The sequence below is a fragment of the Rhinolophus sinicus genome, linkage group LG18, assembly GCF_036562045.2.
Source record: "Rhinolophus sinicus isolate RSC01 linkage group LG18, ASM3656204v1, whole genome shotgun sequence".
Lineage (NCBI taxonomy): Eukaryota > Metazoa > Chordata > Mammalia > Chiroptera > Rhinolophidae > Rhinolophus > Rhinolophus sinicus.
The window spans coordinates 12395241-12412194 of NC_133767.1; the positions used below are offsets into that span (position 1 = coordinate 12395241).

Here is a 16954-nt window from a genome sequence, read left to right on the forward strand (position 1 = left end):
ACAGATATGGGAGGATGGCCCGGGGAGGGGAAGCAACTTGCCCAGCGTCACTCAGCAAGAAAGTGGCAGAGCTGAGTTCCAAATGACTCCAGTTTCTTCACTGCAGCCTCGAGGCCAGCAGGGCCCGACCCCTGCCGCCCCTATTCCCATCCTCGGCCATCCACCTTGGAGTCTTTCACACACACACACACACACACACACGCACGCACACACACCGTTTCCTCCCCCCAGAACTCTGTTCCCAGCCCTCACATTCTTCAGCTCTCAGCTTCAATGGCACCTCCTCAGAGAGGCCCCAGGGGACACTCTTACCCAAGACAGCACCTCTCCTTTTACTCTCTGTAAGTCTCTATCTGCTGGGTCCCTTCTTAGCACTTGTGACAAGGTTGTAAATCTATACTGATTTGTTTGTTTTCTCATCTGTGCCTCCCACTGAATGGAAATACCATGAGGGCAATGGTCAGGCCAGTTGGTCCACTGCTAGGTCTTCAGCACTTGTCAGGGTGCCTGGCACATAGTTGGTGCTCAATCAGTATGTACTGGAGAATAATAATAATTATCCTTAATTATATTAAAAGGTCCAACACATATACAGGCCTTAGTGTGTGCCAGGCACTGGGCTAAGGGTTTGGGGATTTTATTTCCTTTAGTCTTCACAATAAACTACGTGGTAAGTAGGCTTCATTAACCCCATTTTACAGATAGATAAACTGAGGCACAATTTCATGAAGGCAGGAAAGAAGGCAAGTTGAAGGGTTAGCCAATAAAATGCAGGATGCCCAATCACATGTGAATTTAAGATAAACAGCAAATAACATTTTATAATAGTACGTCTCAAGCAATATTTGAGACGTACTTACTCTTAAAAAGAAAAGGTATTAGCTGTGTATTTGCACTGCAGGTGTGAGGAGCGTCCTGCGTCTTATCTGACCGGGTCCTGGGAGGGAAGGAGTTGGCAGCATGACCCAGACCTCAGGGCACAGCCCACGGGGCCCGGCGTGGAGGCCGGGTGGCGCCCAGCCTGCCTCACCGTGTAGCTGCAGTTTTCCTTGACCACCACGCGGCTGGCGAAGGTTTCATTGTGCGCTTCGATGTGCAGCGTTCTCTCTTTCCAGTTCAAGACGTTTCTCTGCAGGAAGACCACGTGCTCCACGCCGGCGATCTGCACGGGATAGGGCAGCCAGGGTGAGCAAGGGGCGAGGGGCTGGGGGTCCGAGCCCCGGGGCTGGCCCTGGTCACCCCTGGACACCAGGACCATACTTCCTACCAACCCCTTACCTGCCTAGGCCAGGATCCCGGACTCCATCCTGCCATTCCCGGACCCCGGCACCTCCCCAACCCCGCTAGTCCCAGCCCAGCCAGTCCCAGCCCAGCCTCGGTCCCCAGTTCCTCCAGGACCCTGTGGGCACTTCGACCTAGACCCCACCACCCACCCACCCCCATGCACCAACACACACACACATTGGCCCCTGCCTGGCCCTGACCCTGATCCCGCCCCTCCGCCATTCCCCACCACCCTGCCGAGTTCCCTGGGTTCCCACCTTCCGCAGCAGCCTCGGGGCCTCCACGCGCAGACGGCAGCTCCGCTCCACCACATGCACCGCGCCATCGGCGCTGCGGGACTCACGGAGGACCTCGCTGCCAAGGAAGACCGGGATCTGCGGGCAGGTAGGGAAGCGCTTCTCGTAGGCCTGGGGGCAGAGGGGTGTGAGCTGGAGGCGCTGGCGGCCAAGGTCCACTGGGCACAGCCATCCTCCTGCGGGGCTGTGGTCTCATTTACCAGAGGGCTTTGCAAGGCCAGAAGAGCCATCCCGGCCCAAGGGCAACTGCTGTTTTACCAACAAGACCATCACTTAACACCTGCTTTAGAGCAGTGACCCCTTGGCAGATCACTTTTTGGCTTTCCATTTGCGCTTTCCCCTCAGAAGAAAGAGTGGGCTTGCCTGGGACATTTTATTTGTTTTTATTTTTATCTCCAAGAAGGCCCCACTTTATTCAGATCACCAAAAATAACGCTTTACAGAATGGAAACCACAACATTACACAACCAAGTATTGCTGTAAAATCGCAAACAAGTCAGGCGACACTTTTTTTTTGCTTTTTTTTAGATCACCAAAAATAAGATTTTACAGAAAAGGAACTATAACAAGCAAATGTATAGCGGCAAATTTTCTTTTACCGTCAGTATCAATTTTGGGACTGCTTTGCAGTTTCCAAGCAAAACTAAAATTTGTTGGCTAGAGTTGGCTCAGTCTCATCGTAAGAATGAAAACAGTTTGCAGAATATTGCTTAGTGCTAACAAACAACTAAGAAATGTGGTTATTGCTAATAACTCCAACACCTACTGAAACAGCCTAACCTGCGCACGGTTCCATGAACTGGGAACACAGCTGTTCTTCTCCCGCCATCACAGATGACGTGTATAGTGGCTAGGGTCAGATGCTGGAGGCCCTTCAGGCACCAAGGAAGTACTCCTTAAGGAAGGACTGTAGTTATTACATACTGTAGCAATAACTACAGTATGTAACTCAAATAAAGGGGCCCGCCTCTGCCCACCTGGGCATCGCATCTGCTCTGTCTGTAAAGAAGGCCCCCCATCTCCCCAGTTCTCCACTGGGAACCTAGAGCGCAAAGCTAAAGAAGCTGTTCTTTTGGAGCCATCAAAACGTTAATAAATCTCCCTGGGGCTCTTACTGTGCCTCCCAGGTGGCGACATAGGCAGACTCTGGGAAGAAGTCAACATGGTATTTTGCTAAAAAACTAAGAAAGACATCAAAGTGCTTCAATAAAGCCTTCAGATTCTTATCAGAAAAGGACACTTTCCAAGGATTTCTGGAAGCTTCACAAACAGCTGCAGCAAGTGTTGTGCCCCGTAAATGTAAGAGGGTGGAGGTGGCTGGTTACCTGGGGGGTAACTGTCAAGTACAAGTTTCCAGGAGAACACCTCACTTATGTCATTAGTTCTTCTGCCTCCAAAGCCGGCAAACACCACACTCCCTTCCTTGCAAGGGGTCAGAGGAACAGGTGAGGATGACGTGCTATGCACAGGTGTCTTCTTTTCCAGGTGTAGGAACAGCTTGGGCATGTTGGCAGACGTGTCCGGCTGCCAGCGCTTGGACTGAGGTGAGGCGCTGCGCTCAGCCAGCCTGTCACAGTTGGCAGAGTGACGGGTGGACCGCCTTAGACACTGCAAGGCTTCTGGCTCAGCTTTGCATCTTTTGGGGGTGGCCGGTTCACCTGTGGTCAGCTGACTCTCCGTAGACAGCTGGATGGATGGAGTCAACAAAGGGGGACAGAAAGAGCTCACCCTGGTTCCTGTTAGTGCTTGTGGCACTTTCCTTAATCTGAAGAAAAAAATTGGATGAAGTCACCTTTTTATACTGAACTTGTTCATATGGGTAGAGCAAAACCAGTGGGAGAGTGTAACCAAAGGTGATTCTTAATCCATCCACTGTCTCCTTATAAAGGTCAACGTTCTTTTCTGCTGGGATGTAATGTGCATGCATGTTGGTGTGTGGCATAGCGTGATGATGACGAGACCTCTCATTGGCTGAAAAATCTGCATGGATAGCAAAATGCTTCGTGTGGGATTCCAAAATAGTTATTATGCTGATGGTCTGGCATGGAAGTTTCACTAACCGTTTCCTCCTGTTGATATAATAACAATCGTCTTCAAGCTTCTTTTTCAGAACTTTGGGGATTTCTACAGTTATTCTTTCTTCCATCTCCCTTTTTCTGTGCAGCTCTCATAATTTTCGTCCTTTTCTTCAGCGGAGAGGCTTTTTAAGATCGAGTCGCCACCAGGCAACCCACAGCACTTCTTTCTTCCTATGCTTCTCAGGCGAGCTACAGATTTTCTTGCCAGTTTATGCCCGGAATCTGCAATTTTCATCCGTGTCTCAGAGGACCGGATCTTCAGCTGCCCATCTATCCCTGCTTCTGTTCCAACCATTAAAATGGATCAAATATTCTGGGGGCTTTCTACCTTTTTCGTCTTTCCCAGCAATAACACCGACAATCTGAAGAGCTGCAGAGGTGACTCAGTCTCCCCGTGAGCCCTGGAAATATAGGTAGACCGGCAGAGGACGTGACTCCGGGATTGAAAAATGCCACCAGGCTCTGTGGTCAACCTTGCCCTCAGGCCTACCAGAGTGGTCGGGCTCAAACACAACTGGTGCCCCAGGAAAAGACATCTAAGTCCATGGCTAGTACTCTGGTGCGATGGATTAGGACCCGGGTTGGTCGGTCAGGGCACACGCAAGCCCACGTGACGTTGGACCACGCTGGGGGAGAAGAGATTTAACCCAAGGAAGAGGCGGTCAGTGAGTGGCCTCTGGGATGTGTGGCCCTCACTGAGGTTGCGTGTGCAAAAAAAAACAAAAGAACGACACCGTGGCCACAGCCTCGGGACACCGCAGGTGCAACGTTTCGGATGGTGCCTTGCCTGGGGCATTTTAAAAGAAGACGTCTTTCAGGAAAAAAAAAAAAACATTGAACAAAATCCACCATCTCCTCATGATAAAAAACATTCAGCAGAGAACTAGAAGAGAACTACCTCAGCCTGCAAAGGGCATCTACAGAAAGCCACAGCACACCTCACACTCAATGGCGAGAGACAACGCTTGCCGCAGGCTCTCGCTGCGTCTATTCAAAGTCCTGGAGGTTCTAGCTAAGGCAGGTAGGCAAGTAAATAAAAGGCACCCCATTGGAGGGTGAGTCTGTGCCCAGTTCCAGACGTGCAGGGTCAGAGCCACTGGGGGGCGTGCGGGCCTCCGTGGCTGGCGGCATTCAGGCCATGCACTCCGAGCGCCTGTTACAGCCCACATGCCCTGGAATCAGGATCAAAGCAAGCTCCAAAAATAGCGCAGGCAGCTGAGGACACACACCTCCTCCCCCATCCCTCAGCAGAGCCAGCACCCACCCAGCTCAGAGGGGCAGAGGTGGGGGAGGGCGAAGGAAGAAATGGAATCATGCCTGTTGCCCTTGGTGTCATCCTGTGCCCCACAAGGCCAGCCCAGCGCGTCTTCCGCCAGGGTCAGGAGGACAGGGCTGCCTCCCGCCGTATGGGAAGCAGGTTGCTTTGTACAAACATATCAGCATTAGAACATGGATTGTTCATCCCCCAGGGGAGAGTGCACTGGGGGGATCCTGGGCGTCTGGCTTTGGACGGCTGGCAAGGGAGGCCCCCTTGAATCTTCTTTCAAAAGAAGGTATTTCTTCACTGAGGAGGGAGCTGCACAGCCAAAGTGGGTGAGAGTTTGGGTGGAGTCAGACCACCTGGTTTGAAGCCCATCTCCATGGCCTCCCAGCAGAGAGGCAAGTCCCTTCCTTCTCGAAGCCTGTGTCATCACCTGGAAAAGGGGTGTATACCAAGCTTGTCTCCCAGAGGACGAAACCAGGTTGAATATCTAATGCAGACCCTGTCACATCGCAGGCACCCAGCATTTTCCTTCTCCAGGCAACAAGACTCAGATGGTGGCGCAGCACAGGCTCCCTCCCAGCCCTTTCTCAGAGCACTCTACTGGCATCAGATGCAGGAGGGAGCCTGCTGGGCCCCACCACTGTCATCGACAGACAGGTGCTGACATTTTTTAAAGCATAAGGAGGGAAAGGAGTACATGTTTCAGAACTGGTCAGGCTCAGTTTGAATCTCTGCTGCTTTCTCACTGGGTGACCTTGGGCAAATCACTTGCTTTCTCTGAGCCTCTGTTTCCTCATCTGTGAAATGGGGTGGTGGTGAGGATGTCACCAGATGGTGTCTCAGAGAAGTTGGCATACAGCAATCCTTGGCTCTGCTCCTCCAGTTGTTTGCTTTCTTCCATTTAATCCTCTGAATGGCACCCTCATTTGACAGTGAGGAAACCTGGGCCCAGAGAGGCTAAGTAACTTACCTAAGGTCACACAGTACAAAATGGTAAATCTGAATTTGAATCCCAGGCCGGCCCAGCCCCCACTCCCTCAGGAACCCCTTGCTCAGCAGCTGGGCTTGTTCTCATGAGCAACTCAGAAACAGAGTCAGGCATTGTCCTGTGTGGCCGCGTCGTCACGATTTCTCCTTTCTCCCTCAGTCCTTCAACTCTTGCCAGGCAGTGGCCACACTGCACCGGAGTATCTCCATTTCCTCTGACTGTTCTTCAGTCTCTCTCCTGTTCTCCAGATGAAACGACATGCTCAGAACAGGCCTGGATGCCCAGGACAAATCCCACACGCCAACATGTGGCCCCACCAAGCCCTGGGCAATCTGTCCCAATAGCCCACCTCCCACCTCCTTCACTCCGTTCCAGCCACTCCAGCCTCACTGTTTCTAGAATACATTATTATGAGTTGAATTGTGCCTCCCACCCCCCCAATAAAACTCAGGTGCTGAAGTCTTCACCACCACCACCACCCACCCCCGCAGGAGCTATGCATATGACCTTATTTGGAAACAGGGTCATTGCAGAGGCAATTAGTTAATATGAGGTCATACTGGAGTGGGGTGGCCCAATATGACTGTGTCCTTATAAAAGGGGAAATTTGGCCACAGACATGCACACAAGGAGAACGCCATGTGAAGATGAAGACACCGGTCGGGGTGATTCCTCTACAAGCCAAGGAACACCAGGGATTCTTGGAAACACCAGAAGCCAGGAGAGAGGCCTGGAACAGCTTGTCCCTCGTGGCCCTCAGAAGGACCCAACCCTCTCAACACCTTGATCTCAGACTTAATAGCCTCCAGACTGAGAGAAAGAATTTCTGCTGTCTAAGCTCCCCAGTTTGTGGTACTTTGTGATGTCAGCCACAGGAACAGGAAATGCACCCACCAAACTTGTTCCTTGCCCAGGGCCTTGGCACTGGCTGTTTCCTCTGCTTAAACACTTGACAGTGAAAGAGAAGGGAGCAGAAGTCACTAGGTCTCCCAGGCAGGTAGGAGACCTGGATGGGGGTGGGGGACTTGTCTGTCCCTGCTGGTCCTTTTTCCTAGGACATCCTCCCCCACCTTCTTCCCATCCTCTATCCTTTGGCCCATTCATTTCCATGCTAGCACTTAGGGCACCTTTTAACCACATACTTGCTTGCACAAGGCATGCTGAAGGCCTGGGCTACATGCTTTTCTGCAGTGCTGACTTCACATTTACATCCATCTCAGTTCTTGGCACACACTAGAAATGCCAACGAGCAGAGAAAGAAACAATATAAACGTGCTGAAGTCCCAAATAGCCCCAAGAAAGGTATCCAGGGAGGGGAAGGACAGGCCGTGGGCTTAGCACACAGCCAGCTGAGGTCACTGAGTTCCACGGGCTAACTTCCTGTCATAACAAATCTCTTGTTAGAAGAGCCCCGTCTGGAGCCCCCAGATAAGGGGTGAGGGTGGCCGGGGATGGGGTTGGGGGAGGGTGGTTGGTCAGCAGTTGATGGGTACTTGGGCACAACTTTCCCTGACTCCACAAGGGAAGGAAAGCTCTGACTTCTTCAAGTAAACAGTGGCTGCCCCGATGCATTCACCCCAGGCATTGGGGGGATCCTGGAGCTCAGGCTCCATCTGAAAAGCAGGGGCCCCAAAATAAAGAGTCCATCCCTGGGCCCATTCTCCAGTGTCAGAGGACTGCCATCTGGAGATTCCTTAAGTTGTGAGGTCTCATGTCCAATACTGTTGTTACTGACATTTACAGACTGTGAACTGCATCATTTCATCCCCAAACGCCCTGATGAGATGGGAACCAGTAGTTCCCCATTTTACAGATGAGCAAGTTGAGGCTTGGGAAGACATCATATGGACAGTAAATGGCAGGGTTGGAGCCAGGCCGGTCTGACCCAGACCCCAGCCCCAAACCACCCAGCCTTGCCTCTGGGGGGACATTGGCTACCTCACGAGTATCTGTGGTTGGGAAATGCTGAGTCTTGCTGACCGAAACCCACAAATCAGGGGCCTTTTGCCTTCAGCACGGTCACAGGGCCTATGGGATCAAAGAGTTCACAGGACCCTCCCTGTGTTGGAGACTAGCTCACACATAGCTAGTTTTGTCCCTGCCTAAAAGCCTCAGATGTTGACTACTCTCCACAAATCAGCTCTGATGGGCAAACACGTGGTTTGGCCACCTAAGGGATACAAGGCAGCAGAAGGATTGGGTTACAGCCCTTCTGCCAGGCAGCTGGAAAGGGACACTTTAGCCTGCCAGCTTAGAAAGGGAGCTGGTCCAAGTCCCAGAACCTGCCCATGCAGGGTCGAGGCTGGGGCAGGCAGGGGCCGATGGAAACTTCCTAGGATTGCCTCCCACATGGCCCCCGTTTCTTGCAAAAATCCACGTTGACACACTGAACATGTGGAGATGGGCTGGAGTTAGATAGCCATGGACTTCTAGTTAGGCTGGGTAACCTTGAGCACAGCGCGTCCTCGCTCCCCCTACAGGCCCATCTGGAAGGGAATAGTCATAGACACGCCCAATGAAGTCTCTCTTGTACCTTTTTCCTTCCTTTGTGCATCCCAACTGCTGAAGTAACACTCATTATTAGCACCCCTACAGTAGGTTGGTTCTCCTCCGAATCCCCAGTACTTGACAAAACGCCTAGTACATGGTAGATACTCTAAATAGACAATTATATGATGAATGTGTGAATGACAGCATAACATAGCTATGAAGGGAATGGACTCTGGGGCTTGGGTTCAAATCTCTGCATTGCCTCTGACCAGCTCTGTGGCCCTGACCAAGCCATCAAGCTCTCAAATTCCTTAAGTCATTCATTTGTTAAAAGGAGAATAAGGAAAGTAGCTACCTTGCTGGGTGGGGGGAGGGGAAGGATAAAGGAGTCTGGCTGAAGCGCTGAGAACAGAGCCTGGCACATGGTTTGTTCTCCAGAAGCATTTGTTAAATAAATTTCAATTTTAAAAAAGTGAGATTCTATAAAGTACAGGAAAGCTATTTCTGCTAATCACTTGACAGCTGCTCCCTCCTCCTCTCCCTCCTTCCTTCCTGCTCTTCCTCATGCAAATTCAAAGGAAGCTGGAACCAGTAGCCCAAACCTTCCACCACAAGTGTGGAAAGAATATCGCAACTGTACTAACGTATTCTAGCCCAATATCTCTTTCCCTCTTTGTGCTGCAGGCTGGATTCGGGGCAGTGACCACCATGTGACCACCTCAGGAGCCGGCCGTGTCCACCCCCAGCTTCCCCCTGCAAACCTGGAAGACCCCAGGACAGACAGGTATCAATCCTCTAGCTTTCCCAACTCTCCTTTTTCAGTTGATATGTAATTCTCAAACCATAAAATGCACCCTGAAAGTGTACAGTTCAGTGGGTTTTAGTACATTCACAAAGTTATACAACCATCACACTATCTAATTCCAGAACATTTCATCACCCCAAAAAGAAACCCTATACCTTATTCCCCCCACTCCAGCCCTAGGCAACCACTAATCTGCTTTCTATGGATTTGCTTTGTCTGGACATTTCATACAACTGGAATCATACAATATGCTGCTTTCACTTAGTGAGGTTCATATTTTTGAGGTTCACCCACGTTGTAGTAGCTGTAAGTGCGTCATCCCTTTTCAGGGCCGACTAATATGCCATTGGGCAGATCCCCCAACTCTTAGCCGAGCTGCTCAATCAGGGCACCGACGGCAGCAGTGTCATCCCGCTGATGAAGGGCATGGCAGAACCCCGGGTGGCGTTATTCTGAAGCCTTCTGAAAGACTGTTGTATACAATCTATAAAGACAGTTATACCCAGGTGACCGTATAGCTGAAAAAGCTCCTGCTATGCTAATCAAAGCCAGCTCAGGAGACACGAGGACAGGGTCAGACGGACCCTGCGGCCAGGGCACCTGGACAGGGTGAGTGGGCGAGCCTGGGGTGCGGTGGAGCAGCAGAGACAAAACACAGGGCTTAGACACTGCCTCCACCTCTTGCCACCTGTATGACCTTGACTTATCCTCTCTGAGACTCAGTTTCCTCAGAAAAAAGAGGCTGATGAGCGTGCTGATGACCTACTTCGTGATCATTGCTGTGAAGATTTCAGGGAGATCATATGTGTAAGGCATTTAGCACAGGGTCAGACACTACCTAGCAAACTGTTTAATGGACATAGGAGGGTCTTTTTAGGGCTGTAAACCAACAGGGACTTGAATGGGTATTTGTACACTCAAGTTCATAGCATTATTCAAGAGCCAAAAAGCAGAAACAAACCAAATGTTCATTGATGGACGACTGGATAAGTAAACAAAATGTGGCCTATCCATGCGGTGGAATATTCTTCAACCGTCAAAAAGGATGCAGTTCTGGGGCCGGCCTGGTGGCTCAGGAGGTTGGAGCTCTGTGCTGCTAAAGGCGAAGGCTGCCGGTTCGATTCCCACATGGGCCAGTGGGCTCTCAACCACAAGGTTGCCGGTTCAAGTCCCGCAAGGGATGGTGGGCTGCGCCCCCTGCAACTAGCAATAACTGGCCCTGGAGCTGAGCTGCACCCTCCACAACTAAGACTGAAAGGACAACAACTTGACCTGGAAAAAGTCCTGGAAGTACACACTGTTCCCCAATAAAAGTCCTGTTCCCCCTCCCCAATAAAATCTTTAAAAATAAAAAAAAAAGATGCAGTTCTGACACACGCTGCACATGGATGAAGCTCAAAAACGTGATGCTCAGTGAGAGCAGCCGGACACAAAGGCCCAGTATTGTATGATCCCACTTTACATGAGGTTCCTCGAGTTGTCAGACTCATAGAGACAGAAAGTAGAAAGTTGACTATCAGAGGGTGGGTGGGGAGGGAGGAACAGGGAATTAGGATCGAATGGGGACGGAGTTTCAATTTGGGAAGATGAAAAGGTTATGGAGGTGGACGGTGGGGATTTTTGCAAAACAATGTGGACATTCTTAATGCTGAGCTGAACTGTATACTGAACAGTACACTTAAAAGTGGTTTGAAATGGGACATTTTGTATTAAGTATTTTACCACAATTTTTAAGAAAGTAAACCATCTCCTGGGTGGTTTATTGTCCTGCCAGAAGCATTGATTGTGATTTGGGATCGGATATCACGTCTGTGTTTATTTGTTTATAGTCGATGCCTCTGTCTCTATGTCTGTTTTCTTCACCACTGGATTCCCCAGTGCCCTGTGCAACATCTGGACACTGTAGACACCCAGCCAGTATCTGTGGAAGGAAGGAAGGAAGGAGAGAGAGCGGGAAGGAAGGAAGAGAGGAAGGAAGGAAGGAAGGAAGGAAGGAAGGAAGGAAGGGAGGGAGGGAGGGAGGGAGGGAGGGAGGGAGGGAGGGAGGGAGGGAGGGAGGGAGGGGCAGGGCTAAGTTCTGGAAGGTGCTTCGTGCACAGGTGAATATGTAAATACCTGAGTAGTTCCGCTCTGGCCATGATATCAGTGCACCGCTGCCACTGTCCCGTGAATTATCCCAAACAATGCAGAGGAAGCTTCTGCCTGTTTTTCACAGGTTCTCAGGCCCTAGGCTGCAGCATGGGGCACAGTTAGTACAGCCCAGTGATTATTTGTTTCTGCTTCTGTCTCCTCCTCACATGATGGGACCTCCCTTTGCCTGGCTGGCACCGTGTCTCCTTCTGAGGTCATGCCATCAGAATGCCTGGTCTCTCCGGCATTGGGGGAGCATACAGCCCACCCCAGCAACTGCACAAAATCCTGCTGCGGATTCTCACCCACGGGTGGGGAGCGGGGCGGGGAATTCTCCTCTGAACACGCTCCCTGCCCACGGACTTCCAGAATCAGCTGGTCCCTCTGGTGGTTCAGGGAGGGACAAGGTGGTGGCAAGGCCAGCCCAGCACATCTTGACATTTAGCAGCATGTCAGGATCTTGATGGGAGGGAAATGCTATTTTAGACTTTCCAAGTGTCTGGAGAATGTGCCTGGCCTCCATCACCTCTGCTTCCCACCACCAGCACCCCCACACTGGCACACTTTTTGGTAGCCAGGGGACCCTCCTAAACCCCAAATCTGATCACGTCACTCCCCTGCTTAAAAGCCCCCAATGTCCTTGAAGAGACAAACTAACCCACCAGTCACTTTCTAACTCTCACTGGGTCCTGACTGAGCCACATCCATTGCTTCAGAGAGACAAGTGCTACCCCCAGGGGGCCTGCGCACAGCTGGCCCTCCTCTCCTCAGCTGTGCTCAACCTGGTGCCTTAAAGGCCCTATAGATTGGGGACCTGTTCTTCCACCTTTACAGGTCATTGGACAGGGCATTTGCCTGGCTTCTGTTGCTCATTCTCTCTCTCTCTCTCTCTCTCTCTCTCTCTCTCTCTCTCTCTCTCAATCACACACACACACACACACACACACACACACACACACGCACATCCCACACACACACGGCAAGCTCTATGCATGCAAGAAGGGATCACATCAGGAAAGCAAGGTCACAACAGAGCCAGAACAATACAGACATGGTCCCTCCCTTCCGAAAGCTTACATTCATGAAAAAGACCCATATAAACAAGTAAACAAGCAAATTCCGTATAAAATTCACGGAATAAGGATGCCTTCCAAAAAGAGCTAGGAATCAACCCTTTATCGCCCCTGCACCTAGCCCGGTGTTTGGCACACAGTGGACACTCAATAAATATTTGTGGAATGCATGCCCGCATGGATTAATGCATGCCTAAACTAATGAATGGGGACCTCAAGTTCATTTCCAGGGCCCTCTGAAATCAGAAGATCGCCTTGCTGGGTAGTGGACTGCCTCTGTTCTCTCAGCCTAAATCAGAGCGTGTCAGGGCCTTCTGTAACCAATCCAGGGTGGAAAATATTATTGCTTCTCTTAATCTGTTAGCAACGGGATCAGATGACACAGGCTCCAGGGAACTAATTTAAACTCATTTAAATAAGGCCCCTGCTGCTTTATTAAAACTACGTCCATAACAACAATTCCAGCTGGAACTGCCCCTAACCTAGGCTGCAAGGATTTACCTTCAGAGGCTGTTCCTTATTAATAACCCATTTGCTAAATTACAAGCTGTTTATCAATACAAAAGGACAGGTCTTTAAATATTTTAACACTTAATTGCTGACGACAGCCCTCACCTCCATAACCCTTCCGCCACATGAAAAGCTTATTGCCTTGGAAATTCTACTCCGTGCCCTGTACCTTCTTTAGGTTTGTAGAATCTGAGATGACCTGAAGACGTAGGGTTTTTGAACACCACAGGGGCCCCTGGGCAGGACAAGAGGTAGCCAGGTCATTCCTGAAGCCGCAGAGGCCACTAGTGCACAGCTATTTACTGAATATCAGAGCCAGAAGCTGGCTGTGAGCTCAGGCTATGGGGTCAGATTCCCTAAGTTCGAATCTCTGCCATTTACCAGTGATGCCATTCACTTCGTGTTATGGGCTGACTTGTGCCCCCCCACAAAAAAAGGTATGTTGGAGTCCTAACCCCAGGTACCTCAAGATGGGACCTTCTATGGAAATAGGGTCTTTACAGAGGGAATCAAGTTAAAATGAGGTCACTAGGGTGTCCTTATAAATCCAATACGACTGGCATCCTTCTAAGAGGGGAAATGTGGACACAGAGGCACACACACAGGGAAATGCCACGTGAAGATTGGAGTTATGCTGCCACAAGCCAAGAAACTACCAGAAGCCAGGAGAGAAGCCTGGAATAGGTCCTTCCTAGCACCTTAGAGGGAGCAAAGGGCTGCTGGCACCTTGAACTTGGACTTCTGTCCTCTAGGACCAAGACACTGAGCTACCCAGTTTAGTACTCTGTTGTTCTAAGCTACCCAGTTTAGTACTCTGATGTTCTAAGCTACCCAGTTGTAGTACTCTGTTACATAGCCCTAACAAATGAGGACCCTGACTAAGGACAGTCTCCTTAACCTCTCAAAGCCCCAGTTTCCTCTTCTGTGGCAGCTAGGGCTGCTATAATAGTACCTGCCTCTGAGCTGGCTTAAAGGGCTGGGGGCACAGAGGGCTCAGGAAATGCTCCCAGGCTCTGTGGGCATCAGCTGCCCATCGAGAGGCCCAGCTCTGCTGGTTTGGGCTGTGTTCCCCTTTGCTGGATCCTGATAAGATGCAGGCATTCTGGATATAGTCCTGAAGGTAACTGCCCCAGGGGGACCACTCACTTGGTCCAGATGCCACCCACATATCTTCAGATCCTCAGCTCTGAGAAAAGGCAGAGCTCATGGTTGGCAATGTAAATTCTAGAGCCGACTGCCTGCAGTTATATCCCCACCTGCCACATATTCGCTTTGTGGCCTTGGGTAATCCATCCATCCTTTCTGTGCCTCAGTCTCCTCACCTGTAGAATGGGACTACCCACCAAACCTATCTCATGGGGTGGTTGTAAGAAGTACATAAGTTAATATTTGAATGGGATCAGAACAGTGCCTGGGACGTAGAAAGTGCTGTGTACATATTTGTTCAATAAAATTTAAAATAGAATCTGCCGAATAATCATCACCATTCACAACAAGGATTTTTCTGGAAGAAATGTGTCCACACAAAAACCTGTGCATAAATGTTCATAGCCCAAACTTGGAAATACAATGTAAATGGTCCATCAACTGATGAATGGACAAACAAATGTGGTTTATCTATACGATGGAATATTGTTCAGCCATAAAAAGGAATGAAACACTGACACGTGCTACAACCTGGATCAACCTTGAAAATACTATTCTAAGTGAGAGAAGCCAGTCACAAAAGGCCACCTATTGTATGATTCCATTTATATAGAATTTCCAAAATAGGAGAATCCATAAAGACAAAGTAGATTATTGGTTGTCTACGACTGGGCAGAGTGAGCGAGATTAGGGGATGATGGCAGGGTTGCTTTTGGGGGTGACGCAAACATTTTTAAACATATGGTAGTGATGGCTGCACAACTCTAGGAATATACTAAAAACCACTGACTTTTACCCTCTATGTGGGTAAACTGGTATGGCATGTGAGTTATAGCTCAGTAAAGCTGTTGAAACAATAAATAACAATAATAAACCTAAGTAATATTTCACAAGCATTAACAATGTGCCAGGCCCCATCCAGGCATCTATGCCTCTTCATTGAATCCTCACTTCAACTCTCTGAGGAGCTGGGTCTTTATTATCTCCATTTTCCTAGTGAGAAACAGGAGCAGGGACCCAGCTGGTGGGTGTGGGCTCGTAAGCATTACCCTTTCGGGAGCAGAGCCCAGATGACCTGGAATCCATTCACGAAGGGCTGTAGGCTGACTACACTTAAATGGCCACAGTCCACAGTCCAAGGCAAGACCTTTGTGTTCTACACACGGAGATCTCTACAAAGAACCCCCCCCACCCCACACACACTTCCTGGTACCCACATTCAAAGGGACCAAGGACCCTCTCCAACCTTTGATAAGACAGCTATCTTCATTGTCTTAATTATTTTCCTCTGTTTACCAATATAATCCAAGCTCATTGTTTTGAACCAAACAATAAAGAGTGCTATCAAGAAAGAAGAAAGCGAAATTCCCCTGGAAACCCACCCCTCAGCAACAGAATTCATGTCAAAAGATTTGACCCAAAGAGAGAGATGCCCATTCATTGGATTAGTTACATTTCTGAAGCAAAAGAGAAAAAAATTTTTTTTTTTAATTTTAACCTGGGTCTTGACAGGTTGCCTCAGTGCTATTTTATAGACAATTCCACGAGCCCAATTTCAGTCTTTTGTGCATTCACTGGGGACTTTTGAAGAAGCAAGGGAGGCTTTGATTCTCAAGTCAGTTTTGTTAAACAGAAAAACCAAAAGGCCAGTTTGTCTGGACTCTCGGATGCGGTGAAAACAGCTGATTTCATCTGAAACTTCCCTGGCATCTGACCCCAACTGAGGGCAAGTGTTTAGCTGAGAAACAAAGATGGACATTAAGGACAGAGAACCCCTTTTGTGCCCAAGCAGCACACAAGTTATGTTGAGTTATGCAGCTATTTTGGGGACAATGGTGTTTTGTAAACAGTCGGCAAAGTGGCTTTGTCAGGGATGTTACAGCGGTTTAGAGCCCTTTCACTGACAAGGACTGTTTGGAAGATAAGGCCACATGGTATTTGAAAAATATGAATAACTTAAATTAGAGAAGATACAGACGCTAAGTAGCTGAAAAACCGTTGTCTCCTACTGTACCCACAAGCATCTATACATCAACACCCAGAGACTCTTAACAGCCAGGAGAGTAAATTGAGTCCTGCCTTCATTTATGGACTGTGAAGCTTACAAAATATATTTAACATATTCCAATCAAGGCAGCACAAGTACGTTACTAGGCCTATTATTACAGTCTTAAGTGCTACAGACACGTTTTATTTTAAAGTGCAATGATTGTAAATATTTTTGAGAATCTTAAACATGCTAAATTAAATTTATTAAGCTCATGCAATAATAAAAATTATTAGTTTTTCCATCTTATTGTTATTTGTCTCAGCTTTATGGCAGGAAACCACGGGTCCCTGCATTGTCCCAGTGGGGTAGGGACAGTGTCTCTTTTCTACCGAACGAATGAATGAATGAATGAGTCCTGGGGTTTTAGAATATGTAAACTGCCTGGAGCCTTAGATGGAGGATAATTATTTATATTTAGTTGCCATTTATTGTCTGCTTAGTATGGACCAGGCTCTGTACTGGGTCATACACGCACACACTTACCACCTTCAGTCCTCATGACAGCCTTCTGAGGTGTGTATAACCATCCCCATTTTACAAAGGAAGAAACCGAGACTCAGAAAAAGTCAGTGACTTCCTGAAGACACACAGCCAGAGCATGGTGGAGCAGCGACAGGGACCCAGGGCTTCTGACTGCTCGTCCCCAGATCTCTTCATCACATCCCGGTGTCCCACCCCCATAACAAATATAGGAGAGTCACATTGCCACAGGCAACAGACAGTAGCATTTGATCTGTGCCAGACCCTACACCTGGAGCTTTACATATATTGACTCATTTAATCCTCAGCACAATGTCTGGGTTTGGAAACCATGTAATCCTCATTTTAGAGATGACGAGT

At 49.2% G+C, this 16954-nt stretch overlaps 1 protein-coding gene and 1 pseudogene across 1 annotated transcript in view; both read right to left on the bottom strand.

The window, feature by feature from the left end:
• The window catches only part of SEC14L5 (SEC14 like lipid binding 5), a 47100-nt gene that overhangs the window by 28235 nt on the left and 1911 nt on the right, over positions 1-16954 (bottom strand). Inside the window, exons 3-4 of the mRNA XM_019756468.2 lie at positions 1542-1691; positions 1031-1162 (exon numbers count right to left, since the gene is read on the bottom strand). Of these exons, the coding sequence (XP_019612027.2) occupies positions 1031-1162; positions 1542-1691 (282 nt within the window). The remainder of the gene's footprint in view (positions 1-1030; positions 1163-1541; positions 1692-16954) is intronic.
• On the bottom strand, positions 1698-5551 carry LOC109460763 (MSL complex subunit 3; annotated as a pseudogene).